This window comes from Pelobates fuscus, chromosome 2 (assembly GCF_036172605.1).
Source record: "Pelobates fuscus isolate aPelFus1 chromosome 2, aPelFus1.pri, whole genome shotgun sequence".
Lineage (NCBI taxonomy): Eukaryota > Metazoa > Chordata > Amphibia > Anura > Pelobatidae > Pelobates > Pelobates fuscus.
In genome coordinates, this window is record NC_086318.1 from 403,319,322 (window position 1) to 403,335,451 (window position 16,130).

General features: G+C 43.4%; 1 protein-coding gene across 1 annotated transcript in view; it reads right to left on the bottom strand.

Annotated features, from left to right (window-relative positions):
- Positions 1-16,130, bottom strand: part of THADA (THADA armadillo repeat containing) — a 519,919-nt gene that overhangs the window by 365,757 nt on the left and 138,032 nt on the right. Inside the window, exon 26 of the mRNA XM_063443899.1 lies at positions 8,910-9,001. Coding sequence (XP_063299969.1) covers positions 8,910-9,001 — 92 coding nt within the window. The remainder of the gene's footprint in view (positions 1-8,909; positions 9,002-16,130) is intronic.

Here is a 16,130-nt window from a genome sequence, read left to right on the forward strand (position 1 = left end):
ACACACACACAGCACCCCCAGACACACACACAGCACCCCCAGACACACACACAGCACCCCCAGACACACACACAGCACCCCCAGACACACACACAGCACCCCCAGACACACACACAGCACCCCCAGACACACACACAGCACCCCCAGACACACACACAGCACCCCCAGACACACAAAAAGCACCCCCAGACACACACACAACACCCCCAGACACACACAACACCCCCAGACACACACAGCACCCCCAGACACACACAGCACCCCCAGACACACAGCACCCCCAGACACACACAGCACCCCCAGACACACACAGCACCCCCAGACACACACAGCACCCCCAGACACACACAGCACCCCCAGACACACACAGCACCCCCAGACACACACAGCACCCCCAGACACACACAGCACCCCCAGACACACACAGCACCCCCAGACACACACAGCACCCCCAGACACACACAGCACCCCCAGACACACACAGCACCCCCAGACACACACAGCACCCCCAGACACACACAGCACCCTCAGACACACACAGCACCCTCAGACACACACAGCACCCCCAGACACACACAGCACCCCCAGACACACACAGCACCCCCAGACACACACAGCACCCCCAGACACACACAGCACCCCCAGACACACACAGCACCCCCAGACACACACAGCACCCCCAGACACACACAACACCCCCAGACACACACAACACCCCCCCACACACACAGCACCCCAGACACACAGCACCCTCACACACAGCACCCTCACACACACAGCACCCTCAGACACACACAGCACCCTCAGACACACACAGCACCCCCAGACACACACAGCACCCAGACACACACAGCACCCCCAGACACACACACAGCACCCCCAGACACACACACAGCACCCCCAGACACACACACAGCACCCCCAGACACACACACAGCACCCCCAGACACACACAGCACCCCCAGACACACACACAGCACCCCCAGACACACACACAGCACCCCCAGACACACACACAGCACCCCCAGACACACACACAGCACCCCCAGACACACACACAGCACCCCCAGACACACACACAGCACCCCCAGACACACACACAACACCCCCAGACACACACAACACCCCCAGACACACACAGCACCCCCAGACACACACACAGCACCCCCAGACACACACACAGCACCCCCAGACACACACACAGCACCCCCAGACACACACACAGCACCCCCAGACACACACACAGCACCCCCAGACACACACACAGCACCCCCAGACACACACACAGCACCCCCAGACACACACACAGCACCCCCAGACACACACACAGCACCCCCAGACACACAAAAAGCACCCCCAGACACACACACAACACCCCCAGACACACACAACACCCCCAGACACACACAGCACCCCCAGACACACACCGCACCCCCAGACACACAGCACCCCCAGACACACACAACACCCCCAGACACACACAGCACCCCCAGACACACACAGCACCCCCAGACACACACAGCACCCCCAGACACACACAGCACCCCCAGACACACACAGCACCCCCAGACACACACAGCACCCCCAGACACACACAGCACCCCCAGACACACACAGCACCCCCAGACACACACAGCACCCCCAGACACACACAGCACCCCCAGACACACACAGCACCCCCAGACACACACAGCACCCCCAGACACACACAGCACCCTCAGACACACACAGCACCCTCAGACACACACAGCACCCCCAGACACACACAGCACCCCCAGACACACACAGCACCCCCAGACACACACAGCACCCCAGACACACACAGCACCCCCAGACACACACAGCACCCCTAGACACACACAGCACCCAGACATACACAGCACTCTCACACACAGCACCCAGACACACAGCGCACCCTCACTCACACACAGCACCCTCAGACAGACAGCACCCTCGCTCACACACACAGCACATATACATAAATATATTATATATATATATATATATATATATATATATATATATATACACACACATATATATAATATATAAAATAACCCTCAGTGAGTTAAAAGACAAAGTAAATTAGAAACCTAGAATGTGACGGCAGATAAAAACACCCTCACACACAGCACCCCTCTTACATACACACACACTGCGCCCCTCACACATACAATACTTCCATATAAATATATATATATATATATATATATATATATATATATAAAAATATATATATACACACACTACAGCACCCCTCACACAGCACAACTACATACATTACACTCCAGATACACACTAGATCCCTTACCCTATATGCACACACAAACACAATCTCCTATACACACTCTGGGTCCTTTACACACTAGATCTCCTACACACACACACTGCACCACCTAAACACACACTACATTCCTTGTCAGCAAACACATACAACATTCTCTAAACATACCCTCTCTACAAACCCTACACACACTACGTCACCTATATACACACACTACAGCCCGTATGCACACACTCGCTACATCCCCTATAACATTATGCCCCCTATACACACACTCTCTACAGCCCCTAGCCACACATATTACACCACAAACACAAATGAAATTGACCTATTTACACAATACCACACCACACTCTACACACACGCAATCCCACAAGCAGTCTCCAAACACATGCACCATACACTTTCCTGGCCCTTTTGTCCTCTGGTATCCCACTTGTGGAGACACCAGAGACAATTTAAAAGCCAACTCAGTGCAAGCATGTTATTAAATTTGCTTGCGCTGCGCAGAACAAATTCATGGCCTTTTTCTAATGCCAGAGCTCTTCAGCTGGGCTCTGCGCATTGAACCAACATGCTCACTTTGAGAGGGGGCATGCTTGTCATTAGTGATGACAAAACACACCCTCTCTGGCCCCGCCCCCTTCTTAGGGGGCCGCTCTGATTGAAAAATGCCCGGGCCGAATTTTTTTCCCAGTCCGGCCCTGAGTGTGTTATTCACTTTGGCTGAGCTCATCAAACTTATTGTGCATGTGCGGCAAAAAGCTGCACAGCCAAACAGCATCTCAATGGGGAGCGTTCAGCGCCTTTTTCCCCATGCTAATACACTGCCCACAAATCTAATACATTGCCCCCCTCCCTCCACTGTTTTACACTGCCCCTTTCACCCAATCTAATGCACTGCTACTCCTCCCTCCACTGTAATTGAATAGACAGCCCCCACTTCACTTTAATAAACTGCCCTCCCTACCCCTAATTTAACACACTGCCCTCTTGTGGCCGGGAGAGCAAAAATCAGGAAATATTTTTCCTGTCTTGCAGCTGGTCGCAGCCACAGCTGAAAGCGGCCCCAGGACAGACGGCTACAAAAACACAACTAAAACTAAGATGTCATTGTCGTCAAAAGACTATAACTAAAACTGAAATTTGCTGCCAAAACTAAAGGAGCACTATAGGGTCAGGAACACACACGTATTCTTGACCCTACAGTGTTAAAACTACCATCTAGCCCCCCTGGTTCCCTCTTGCTTCCCTAAATATAGTAAAATCTTACTTGTATTCAAGTCTGTAGCTGCTGGCTCTGCCCCTGAGTCTCTGACCTGCCCCTGTTTGGTGGTCTGAGCCAATCACAATACTTCCCCATTGGATTGGCTGAGATGTTCAAGGAAGCAGATCATGGGGCAGAGCCAGCACAAGTCAAACACAGCCCTGGTCAATCAGCATTTCCTCATAGAGAAACATTGAATAAGAATATTCAGTGTCTGTATGCAGAGGGTGGAGACACTGAATGTCAGTCACACTGTGCAGCACTGCCCCAGGAAGCATCTCTGGCAGCCATCTGAGGAATGGCCAGTGGTGTTATCACTAGGCTGTAATGTAAACACTGCATTTTCTCTGAAAAGACAGTGTTTACTGCAAAAAGCCTGAAGGGTATAATTCTACTCACCAAAACAAATACGATAACCTGTAGTTGTTCTGGTGACTATAGTGTCCCTTTAACACTGCACAGTGTTTGTGGAAGGGGCAAACGAGACAGACCAGGGCTTGGAAGAGAGACAACTAGAGCGGCTGAGAGGACACAAAGAGACACAGAGTCGCTGGGGAAGAGGCAAAAGAGACAGATAGAGGCTTTAACTAAACCCATTCGATTTTAGCCGTGTCAACTAAAATCTAGTGGAGATTTAGTCAACTAAAATATGACAAACTAAAATGGCTATTTAGTCAAAAGACTAAGACTAATATTAAATTGAAATTTGCTGCCAAAAGTAACACTGTTGTGAAGCCCATGCCTCGATGCATCAAAGCTCTTTTGGTAGCTTGAGAGGGACCTACATGAGGTAAGGTGAATTAGGCAGGTGGTTTTAATGTTGTGGCTGATCATTATACAGTTGCAAAAAAAGTATGTGAACCCTTTGGAATGATATGGATTTCTGCACAAAATGGTCATAAAATGTGATCTGATCATCATCTAAGACACAACAATAGACAATCACAGTCTGCTTAAACTAATAACACAAAGAATGAAATGTTGCCATGTTTTTATTGAACACACCATGTAAACATTCACCGTGCACGTGGAAAAAGTATGTGAACCCTTGGATTTAATAACTGGTTGAACCTCCTTTGGCAGCAATAACTTCAACCAAACATTTCCTGTAGTTGCAGATCAGACGTGCACAACTGTCAGGAGTAATTCTTGACCATTCCTCTTTACAGAACTGTTTCAGTTCAGCAATATTCTTGGGATGTCTGGTGTGAATCGCTTTCTTGAGGTCATGCCACAGCATCTCAATCGGGTTGAGGTCAGGACTCTGACTAGGCCACTTCAGAAGGCGTATTTTCTTCTGTTTAAGCCATTCTGTTGTTGATTTACTTCTATGCTTTGGGTCATTGTCCTGTTGCAACACCCATTTTCTGTTGAGCTTCAGCTGGTAGACAGATGGCCTTAAGTTCTCCTGCAAAATGTCTTGATAAACTTGCCGTGACGCAGCAAAGCAGCCCCAAACCATGATGCCCCCACCACCATACTTCACAGTTGGGATGAGGTTTTGATGTTGGTGTGCTGTGCCTCTTTTTCTACACATATATAGTGTTGTGTGTTTCTTCCAAACAACTCAACTTTGGTTTCATCTGTCCACAGAATATTTTGCCAGTACTGCAGGTGCTCTTGTGCAAACTGTAAACGTGCAGCAATGTTTTGTTTGGACAGCAGTGGCTTCCTCTGTGGTATCCTCCCATGAAATCCATTCTTGTTTAGTGTTTTACGTATTGTAGATTCGCTAACAGGGATGTTAGCATTTGCCAGTGACTTTTGTAAGTCTTTAGCCGACACTCTAGGATTCTTCTTTACCTCATTGAGCAGTCTGCGCTGTGCTCTTGCAGTCATCTTTACAGGACGGCCACTCCTAGGGAGAGTAGCAGCAGTGCTGAGCTTTCTCCATTTATAGACAATTTGTCTTACCGTGGACTGATGAACAGCAAGGCTTTTTATAACCCTTTCCAGCTTTATGCAAGTCAACAATTCTTAATTGTAGGTCTTCTGAAAGCTCTTTTGTGCAAGGCATCATTCACAACAGGCAATGCTTCTTGTTAAAAGCAAACCCAGAACTGGTGTGTGTTTTTTTATAGGGCAGCTGTAACCAACACCTCCAATCTCATCTCATTGATTGGACTCCAGTTGGCTGACATCTCAACTCCAATTAGCTCTTGGAGATGTCATTAGTCTAGGGGTTCACATACTTTTTTCACCTGCACTGTGAATGTTTACATGGTGTGTTCAATAAAAACATGGCAACATTTCATTCTTTGTGTGTTATTAGTTTAAGCAGACTGTGATTGTCTATTGTTGTGACTTAGATGATGATCAGATCACATTTTATGACCAATTTGTGCAGAAATCCATATCATTCCAAAGGGTTCACATACTTTTTCTTGCAACTGTATATACCCATATTATGCAGCTGCATGTTGTTATTTGCTAATCTTTGAGGTTTTATTTGTTTGTCTCATCTCTGTTTGTCCTTGTTCTGCCATTCTCAGCTACTTTGCCCTTTTCACTTTCAAGCCAGTCTTCTATTTACGACACCCCCTCACGCCCTCTTCTCTAACAATATCAGCTTTTGTCATATTAAAAACAGTATCGTTTTAGATCTGAGGAAGTCAGGGAAACTCTTGAGAGCGTGTCCTTTAAATATAATGCTAGTCCAATAAAAAGTGTATAATTACATACTGAAATACTCTGGTTATTTTGGGGACACACACACACACACACACACACACACACACTTATTTTGTGTGTGTTACCCATACTTTTCCTTATCTCCAAACCTTGTTTTGTGTTCCAGCTACCCTCTTTCTACAGAAAATATCACCCTTTGTTAAATCCATTAAAGTTACCATAATGCTACTTCCCAATAGCTTCCAAGCTATACATTCATTCTTATTAAGTGCCTTTAAAGCTGGTATTTCGTTGCTTCTTATTAGTAACCAGTTGGCTAATAAAGGAAGAAAATTAAAACTCCTACTAAAATCCTCAATCCTGGAAAACTGCGGATTACGCAAAATAAATCTTATTGTCTAGTTATTTGTTCTGCCAACATAAGGACATAAAGAAACCAAAAAGCTAGAAAATAAAGATAACAGCGATAAGAAGTATAGAACAAGTTGATAACTCATAACAGACACGTGAAGGAGACAAAAGGCCCAGCCTATTAAAAGTACAAACCTTAGAGGGATTAAGAAATATGCAGAACATTAGGAGAGTGGGGTCAAACACACAATGGTTCTAAATTTGAAGACTTTTATATCTGGCTCAGAGTTAAGTAGTTCTCAGTTGGAGGTGAGGTTAATTTTGGGTTATATGGATAGTTTAGCATTGAAAGCTGCGGGGTCTTTGAGGACTATTCGAAGATCTTAAAGCTAATGAGAGGGGGACAGGTCCCATCTAATGGACACTACATTGAAACAGTCTTAAAAACGTGATTAAATGGAGATGATGATAGGAGAAGACAGATGTAGGTGATTAGAGGGATTACAGAGCCATAAAATGGATCGTTTCATAGGGCTGTTAAACACTAATCATTATGGGCTCAAGAAAACAAATGCATGAGGATTTAGTCCAATGAAGTATTATAAGATTTTTTTTTCCCCAAATTTGTCCTATGTAAAGCGACAACTTTCAAAAACCTTGGGCATGCTGTAAAATGGCTGTTTGGATCAAAGGATACAGGCAAAATTACCTTTAATTTAATTTGTTTACGGTTTAAAATAAATAAACACTGTAGACACCATAACCACTTCAACAGATTTTTAAAATTATGCAGGGCCCATTTCATAATTCCAACCGTAGTGCTGCACACAGGGAAATAAATAGTGACTGCTGCCACCCTGGAGCACCGTGGAAGGGATCTGTAATCCCTTAAAACGTCTTCAAAATCAAAAATCCAAGGGCATCACAGTGTGTAGAAATATGTAAAAAGTAGAAAAAAATATTAAAAAATTAAAAAAATTATCAGGATCACGAGAACAAAAACATATCCAAAATTGAAAATGTGTGATATAGTCATATGCTGTTTATAAGTTCTTCCTATGTTTAATCCGTAAGACGAGGACACTGAATCAATGCCTTAAATGTCTATTCCAACCTCTCAGTGCTAGTACTAGTTTGCACACAGGTGGTGCCACATTTAGCTATCATGGCAAGCCGATTTTTACATTTTCTGTTATTTGCACAAATCTTTCATCATGCCTTTTCTCTGTCTTCAACCCCTGTGTTATATGGTGTCTCATATCTCTGTCCCTTGTTTTTTATCCACACTATATTACACATATTTTCAACCTGTCTCTATGAAAACCAGACATGCCACATTTCTCCTCCCCCCCCTCCCCTCGGGTGTATTATGGTGTTTTCTTCTTCGATGACATGATTTCACCAGATTGAGGCAGATGTTTGCGCAGGAATATTCTAAAAACCACCAATATTTTCTTTGTTCTTTATTCTGTCTACACGATTAAGGCTTGAGTCTAAAACTTTGTATATGTTTTGTACTTCTGAGCTGAATACATTTTCCTCATATCACACCACACCGTTATGTCTTTGGATTTTTAATTTTGACCATACCATTTCACACTATGGATTAAGCCAAAGAACACTCAGCATGGGCACTCTCAGCCTATCACTTCCAGACACCCATACTATGCTGTATAGCTAAGCAGGCTCTTGCATATCTTCATTGAAAGTCTTGATGTAGGCTGCTGGAAACACGACTTCTAGCGGTCATAGATCTGTCCAGTCAAGCCTCCATATTCAATTTGCTGGGCACTTTTTATTCTCTTCACAGTTTGACCACTGGATGTCTTCACATTTTCTAAAAACAAACCTCGTCAAAACTGGAGTACTCTTCGTCCATCCATCTTGTCCATCACTTTCAATTCCACTATTCTCTTCCTCCCTCCCTCCCTCCCTCCCTCCCAGCATGTCACCAATGGCTCGCCGCCTTGGGAGCACCTTTGATTCCTCACTACTCTTTGACTAACATGTATATCCACTATTACCTCTGTCACTTTCACTTCTTTGTTTAGCGTTACACAGCACAAGCTTCAAACTCCAGTTTGTGGTTCTTTCTTTCTTGCATAATTTTTGCTTAAAATTGGTGCTAATAAATTACAGCCGTGTTTCATCAGAAGTGACTATTTTAATATGGTTGGCCTCAATGAATTAAGCACCAGACTATATCCTACGTTCAGGTTTTTCTAGCTTGGCATATGAAGGGATATAAAACAAGATGCCGGGTGTTTTTGGTGTAACATAAGGCAAAAGATAAATCCCTGAAAGCATGGAATGTTTGTAAATTGGTGTTGGCCAAGACATTCTTCACAAGTGACGCTCGTTTCAAGTGGTGCTTACCTATTTTTCTTGGATCGTTCATCCTTTCCTCTTTTGACTCCAAATATTCTGGTAATCAGCGTGCTGAAGAGAAGTGTAGAGGAATTTCTCACCTAATGTAAACACAAGGTGGATAAAAATAAATAAAACAACTTACTTATAGGTGCCTACAAATTTTTTTTTTGTTTTCCAAAAACTATCCAAAAACTGAATCAGCAAGCAAGATGGATACATGCATTAATGATAATCTGGTTCTCCTAGTACTTTATGTAGAGCAAATAACGGTCTCTGCAGAATGCAATGTGAAGTAGGGAATCTGACAAGATCCCTATCACTACCACCAATAAAACACAGTCTTGTAGGGATTTTCTGTGTGTTTCCATAAATTTATATTATTAATATAATCAGGAGCATCCTGGGACATCCATTTTATTATTAGCCAACCTAGTGGTACCTATTCTATCGACCTAAGATGGGTGAGCGGCTGAATGACCCAGGAATTAAACTAGCATGCTGAGATTCTGCAGATGGAGCTCTGATTTGAGCTCTCTCACCAGTGCAGGGTAATAACAGAGCACTGGAATTACGCTGTTCCTGTACCAGCACATTTTAAAAGTCATTCTTAAATATATTTTTCTAAAGTATATATAGGTTTTATATGGAAACTTTTTTAAATTAAACCCTTTGAATTCCACAGGGACAGGACATTAATGTATCTTGTGCAGCACTGCTTAAACAGCTTTGTTATATAAAACACATAGGGGTTGATTTATCAAAGTGTGGTGTTCTGCAAATTTGTACAAAATACTAAACGTGGGTCTGTCACCATGGAAACAATTGGAACCATCAGGCATATTCCACTGGTAACACTCTGATAATTCACTCATTCATTTCATTCTAAACAACTACAGCTAATGCTGTTATATATAACGCAAAATGTTTACGCAGTCCTTTCATGAAGGCTTTTTTCATTTTTCTTGCCAGTGGCAAACACAACAGACAAAAAGGTCAGCAGTGAACACATGCGCAAGCAGCATGTGAATGACAGAAAGTCCAGGAGGGTAAAGGGAAGATGGCGGTCATGCCATATTTTGTTTCACAACTTTGTTATTTATCTTTCTTTTTCTTTGTAAATCATCAGTCATGTTTATTGTTTTTTGTAAATAATATTTTATTGAGCTAAGGGAATTACATACAGAGGTTTCCAAATGAAGCCAAGCAATATTAAGAAAAGCTTATCAACAATGTGATGAATATCAACAATGTGTGAATATCCCCCAAAATTAGGAAATAGTAAAAAATTGCTTAATAGAACAAAATAAAACAATTTCCACGTAAAATGGAATAACCCCTTGCTGGTAGGACGCAGTCCATCAGTCCCTGGGCCTTCATCCGATTCTCCGATCGGGGACATACAGCCTGCCATGGGCCCTTTGTGGGCTAGTTAAATTGCCAAGGGCTGCACTCCGCAGGCATAGAAAGCCACTGCTGCAGAGAGGGCTGTTGGTTTCGGCCCAACAGTGCCCTTATACTCTATACACTCCACTCCTCCAGGCCCAGCCCAATATAGAAACTCTGCACATAACTTCCCTTGAACTCTCCACATAACTGGCCAAGATCCCAGAGAGTCCCACATAACAGAGATCCTCCAGGTGTTGTGGTCTGTAAACAGGGTGAACTCCCGTCTGGGTTCCTGGTTCAGATAGAGAGCATTGGACTGAATTTGCCTTATTGGCAATAGAAGTGAGTTGGGATTCACATTTGGATATGTGATGCCAAAACTACTTGCATACAGCAAATGCAGCGTAGAATTCTTTATTCCAGTCCCAAAGGGAGGCCTACACATTCATGGGCAATGTAGCTGTAGAGGAAGCCATATTAACTGAGCCTCATGCAGTCATATTGCCCTTGCAGAAATAGTATGTAACAAGCAGGTAAGCTTAAGAGCCAGACACTCTGATGAGGACCGGGATAAACCCTACCGGACCAAAGGGGAGGAGAACGGGGCAAAAGCAGAATTTCAAAGATCAGACACTTTTTTCGCCCTTTGAGGCAATCCCTCAATTTGATCAACTAGACCTCAATCCCTCAAGTTTCTCTCTCCTCTCAGGGTAGCTGCAATCTGAATATAATCTGCTCTCAATTAGGCCCAAGACGAACCAACACTGCTGCAACATCAGTCGTAGCACACATTTAGGGTATTTGAAATCAAAATATAGCCTAAAGAGCAATAAATTATAAGAGCTGTAGTGAAATGCTTCCCTCCAGCATGGCTGCCAAGCCCAGCCCGCCATGTTTATTGTTAAAGTCACATTGAATGCCTGGCTGCTGACTGAATCCACACGGTGCTCTAATTTCACATGCGACACTACGAAAAGAGTGCCCAAACCTGCATTAGCTCCTACTGCATTTCTGAGCAAACACCAATGTCGCTGCAGCATCAAAGGGGGAGAATTGTTCTGATTGGGTAATTGGATTTTTATTTACCGCTGATGAACTAGACATCCCAGTAAACATTATCATTGCATTAACTGGGGTGAGAAAATCAGGAATGTTTACTTCAAGAGCAATCTCCGATCTAGAAAAAAACAAAAACATAATAGTGTGGGATTCTAAATAAATGATACATAATTCTTATCATTAGTATTCATTTGCATGAACACATATCTAACATGTACAAACAGGCACGATACTAGTTAAAGACAAATGTAATGAATGAGAATGAACAGTAGTTATAAGGATCGCATAGGCTGAAAATGACTTTTTTAAGCTTGGGGCTACAGACATGTTGCGTATGAAGGAACTGAATCACAGCTGAGACATTCTGAGTAGGTTAAAGACCAGTGAAAAAAAGGAAGAGAAGGAGGGGTGCCGGTATTTGGGTTGGCATGGCAGCAATGTAGACGGGATAGTAAGAGAATTAGGAGATTTAGTATGTAGTAAAAAGTCAGAGTCCATAAACTGCTACACTGTCAGGCTCATTCTTAAACTTGAAAATGAAACTCCACTGAGGTCCCCACAGTTTATTATATCAGACTGGGTCTTATTCACTAAAGAGAGAAGTGCAGAGAATTTGCAAGGAATTGCAAGTAAAAATAAATAAGTCAAGCTATAACAATGTGGAATTCCTTTATCAAAACTTTACAATATCTAGTTCTGAGACTTGTAATTTAAAGGAACACTCTAAACACAAAAAAACACTACAGAGCCCTGCCCACCGTATCCCCAACATAAGCAAACAGTTTTAGAACAGTTTGAATTCTTATCTGTGGTCCACCGAGCGCCACTCGGCCACTGCCGCAACGTGATGCAGGGCTTGGCTCAATGGCTGAGAGCAATATCTTAGCCAATGATCTGGCACTGCAAGGTTTAGCTCAGGATGGCTAATATAATCTGCTACGACGTAGCTAGTGGCTCTCACTAAGGCTGCAGAGGGGCAAAGAGCAGCACCCCAGTGGACACCAAGTAAAAAGTCTGAAATGATTTGACTAATTTTAAGGGTGGAGGGTTGTGGCGGTCAGGGCACTTTTGACACCATTATCACTACACTGCGCTGTATTTTTTATGGTGTATGGCATGTCCCGTTAAGTCATCTTTATTATGCACCAGTGTAACAATCTGGGGAAGGGGAGATGGAGAACCCAACACTTTTTGGGGAGGATGCAAGGAGATAAAGGTTTTATCACCAACAGTTCGATGTTTTGGTACTTCTGCAAGAAATTCATCTCAATTTCACGTGTCATTTGTTGGAAACTTTAGTTTACGGCTTTGGAACAAGGCAAGTAAAGAACATCTGACTGACATCAGTAGGAAACATTTCCGTATATTTAAGACGGCATCACATGCATTTATACAGGAACTGCTCGTATTAAAATGCTGCTTTCTAACAAACACTGTTGTAAATTCTTCTAAATTTCAAAGGGGGGTTGGAAGTAAGAAGGGAGAGAATGGAGCAGGGAGAATAATAAGAGGGGAGACCAAATAAAATCAATGTATGAAAAAAGTGTATCTTAATAGGAACTAGTCTGTGTATATATGAAATGGATCACCAAATTAGTCCACGTATAGTTTATCACTTCAACTCTGCACAGTCACAGATATTGGATCACACAACATACATTTTAGACTAGCATATTTCTTTGTATAAACTACACTATTCACCTAATAAAATAGGGCGCTATATGTACGGTTTGTGTAATCCGTCATGTGCTTTTTCTCTCATTTTAAATAGTGTTATAACAAAGTTTTGGGGTTTTATCTTTTTACATTTTTTTACATGTTGTATAATCGATTATCTGTGACTGCACACAGTTGTAGTGATATAATCTAAAAGCTAGATGGCCCGTAAGCTTACAATCTAAACGTTACGTTTCTTAAACTTTAGGGTTGACTCCCATTTGAAGGTGCTTTTGGCTCGTTTTTTTTTTCTTTTTGGAGAGAAAGAAAAGGGAAAAAAATTAAAACATAAATATAACTTGTTTGGATATAACAACGTTAGCCAATGGCCTCTGGAAAACTAATTTAAAGGACAAAGCAGAAAGACAAACTCCGTAACATTCCGAAGGGGAAAGAAAATTCTATTCTGAAGAAATTCATTCTACACAAAACGTTCTGACAGACTTATTTCCATCATTTACAAGATTTCCTCCCACGTCGTACTATAAATGGGGGGTGAATGTGCTCAGACAATGTACAATTTATTTTTACCTCTCACACAAACAAAAACTATTTTCCAGGCCCATCGTTCTACAGACTGCGTCCTTGAGTGGCCTGAAGCTGCACATTCAGACGGTACAGACTTCTAATCAGCAGAAGAACTGAACCAAAGTGACACACTGTGTACGGAGCACAAAGGAGCCTTCTACTGCACTGTGCTAGTAATCAGTTAATGATGCCTATCTTGCCTCACTCTGCTGACGTGGCAACTTTTCACATTTTATTTCCCACAGATAGCTGTATTTGTGTCTAATTTACTCACTGGGTTTTGCAATCATAATCATAAATCCTCACAGCTGCTGCCAATCCTGGCAGCTCAGTTAATAAGATAAATGGAATTTCAATTTGTTAAAATGAAATATACATTATATACGCAATTTTGTTTTAAACACATTTCATTTTTAAATTGACGACATAAAAAAAGCTGGATTAACTAGGTCTCCAGCTGAACTTTTTTCCCCTCCAGTTTTACTTTTACATTTTAGTTACCCATTAGGGATCGCTAATATTGATTTTTTAGAGCAGATACCGATAATCTGTGAACTTTCAGGTCGGTAGCCGATATTCTGTACATTTACCATTTTGAAAAAATAAACTATTTCCTTTTTTTTCACACGATAGGTATAACAAGCACATTACACAAACCAGGCTTGCGCAGAAGCCGAAAATTAAGTGAGCATCCTGAGATGTACAACATGCATCATAAGCACTTATGACAAGCCCTCCGTAAATCCCTTTGTGCATTGCCTCCCATCGATGTTTTTTTGTTTATTCCAGGCGTTCCAGTTTGTTTATTCCAGGCGGTGTATCTCAGTAAGGAGTCCTAACTCTACGCTAACCATATTCGTCTTTAGGCATCCTTGTTTCTCCGGCTGCGCTATCGTGCCTGGTTATCGATAAATTAAAGATGAGAGAAGAGAAAAGAGAAGAAGAGAGAAGAAAAAGAATCAATACAGGAGAAGAACCTTACCCCTATACCACGGGGTGAGAGCAGGTCCAAGTAAAGAGGGTTAAGGGGGGGTGAGGGAAGAAGAAGCTATAAAAGAGAAGCGGAGAAAAGTTGAAGAGAAGAGGGGGAAGTAAGAGAGATGAGAGATGTAGTCTGAGAGAGTGGGGGGGGAAGTGCGGGTAGACGAGCGAGGCCATGAGGGTCTAGGTCGCCACGGGGTCACTGCATCGTTTGTCCCTAGCTTCTACAACTCTCCGATCCCTTTCAGTCACTGCTAGAACCTACTAAGCTATTGTCCCACGGTTCCCATTATCCTTTGGAAAGTCACGGTCGTCCCCTTTAATCTAGCAGTCAGGTCGTCCATGATTCTACATTCTCTTATCCTGGGCACCACCCCTCGGAATTCCGGGCCCCCGGGTGAGAGCCAAGCCATTGCTATGCGGGCGCTTAAAGTTATCGTGCGCACCAGCTTCTGCTCTTTTTTCGTCCAGCCCTCAATAGATCTGTTTAACAGGTAGGTCCATGGATCCATGACCACAGGCTTGCCAAACTTCTGTTTCAGTAGATCCTCTACTGATTTCCAGAAACTGTATATTTTCGGTTATTTTCGGGCATTCCCACCACATATGGATGTACGTGCCTCGTTGTCCGCAGCCCCTCCAGCAATCGGCTGTGTCTATCTTTCGCATTTAATGTAAAGTCACTGGTGTAGTATACCACCTGAGCATGGTTTTCCAAGCCTGCTCCTGTAGCTTGACGCAAATGGAGGTGGTCTTATTCGCTTCCCATATCTCCTGCCATTCGATTCCTTCCAGTTCTTCCCCCAGATCCGCTTCCCATTGATCAGTGTACTTCAATCTACCCCATTCTTTAGTTTCAGTGCTAAGATGGGCATATAGGAGCGTAATCATGCCTTTGGGGGCGGAGCCCTCCATACATAATCTCTCGTAGAAAGACATCTTTCGCTGGGCTGCTACTTTAATATGGGGTCTTCTAGCGAAGTTTCGTATCTGGACATATCTAAAAAAAATCCGCCGGGGTTAAATGGATGCCTTTTCGGAGTTCTTCGAAGGAAATGACTTTGCCGTTTCTATACAGTTGGTGGATATGTTGTAGCTCAGTCTTTTCTATGTTTCTGAAGTTTCGAGGGGCCATCCCGGGGCAATTGGGGAGGGGGTAGAAGTAAGCCCATATTTGACACTGTTCGATCCCATAATCGAAGTGAGTGGAGAATAGCCGGGCACGTCGCTCTGATCATGGGTCTATGTTCCTTCGGGACCCACATCGTGAACTGGGGGACGTCAAGTCCTACCATCATGGATTCGATTTCCACCCACCTTCGTTCCCCCGTTGGGGAGTGCCACATGGCTACCTGAGACAGTTGGGCCGCCAGGTAATAGTAAAATAGGTTAGGTAATCCCAACCCCCCGCGATCTTTACGCCTATACAAGACTTGTCTGGCTATTCTATGTTTCTTATTTTGCCAAATAAAGTCCCCTATCGCTCTTTGCAACGGAACCAGTTGAGATTTTGTGACGCGGACCGGTAGGGCCTGAAATAAAAATAAGATGCGGGGG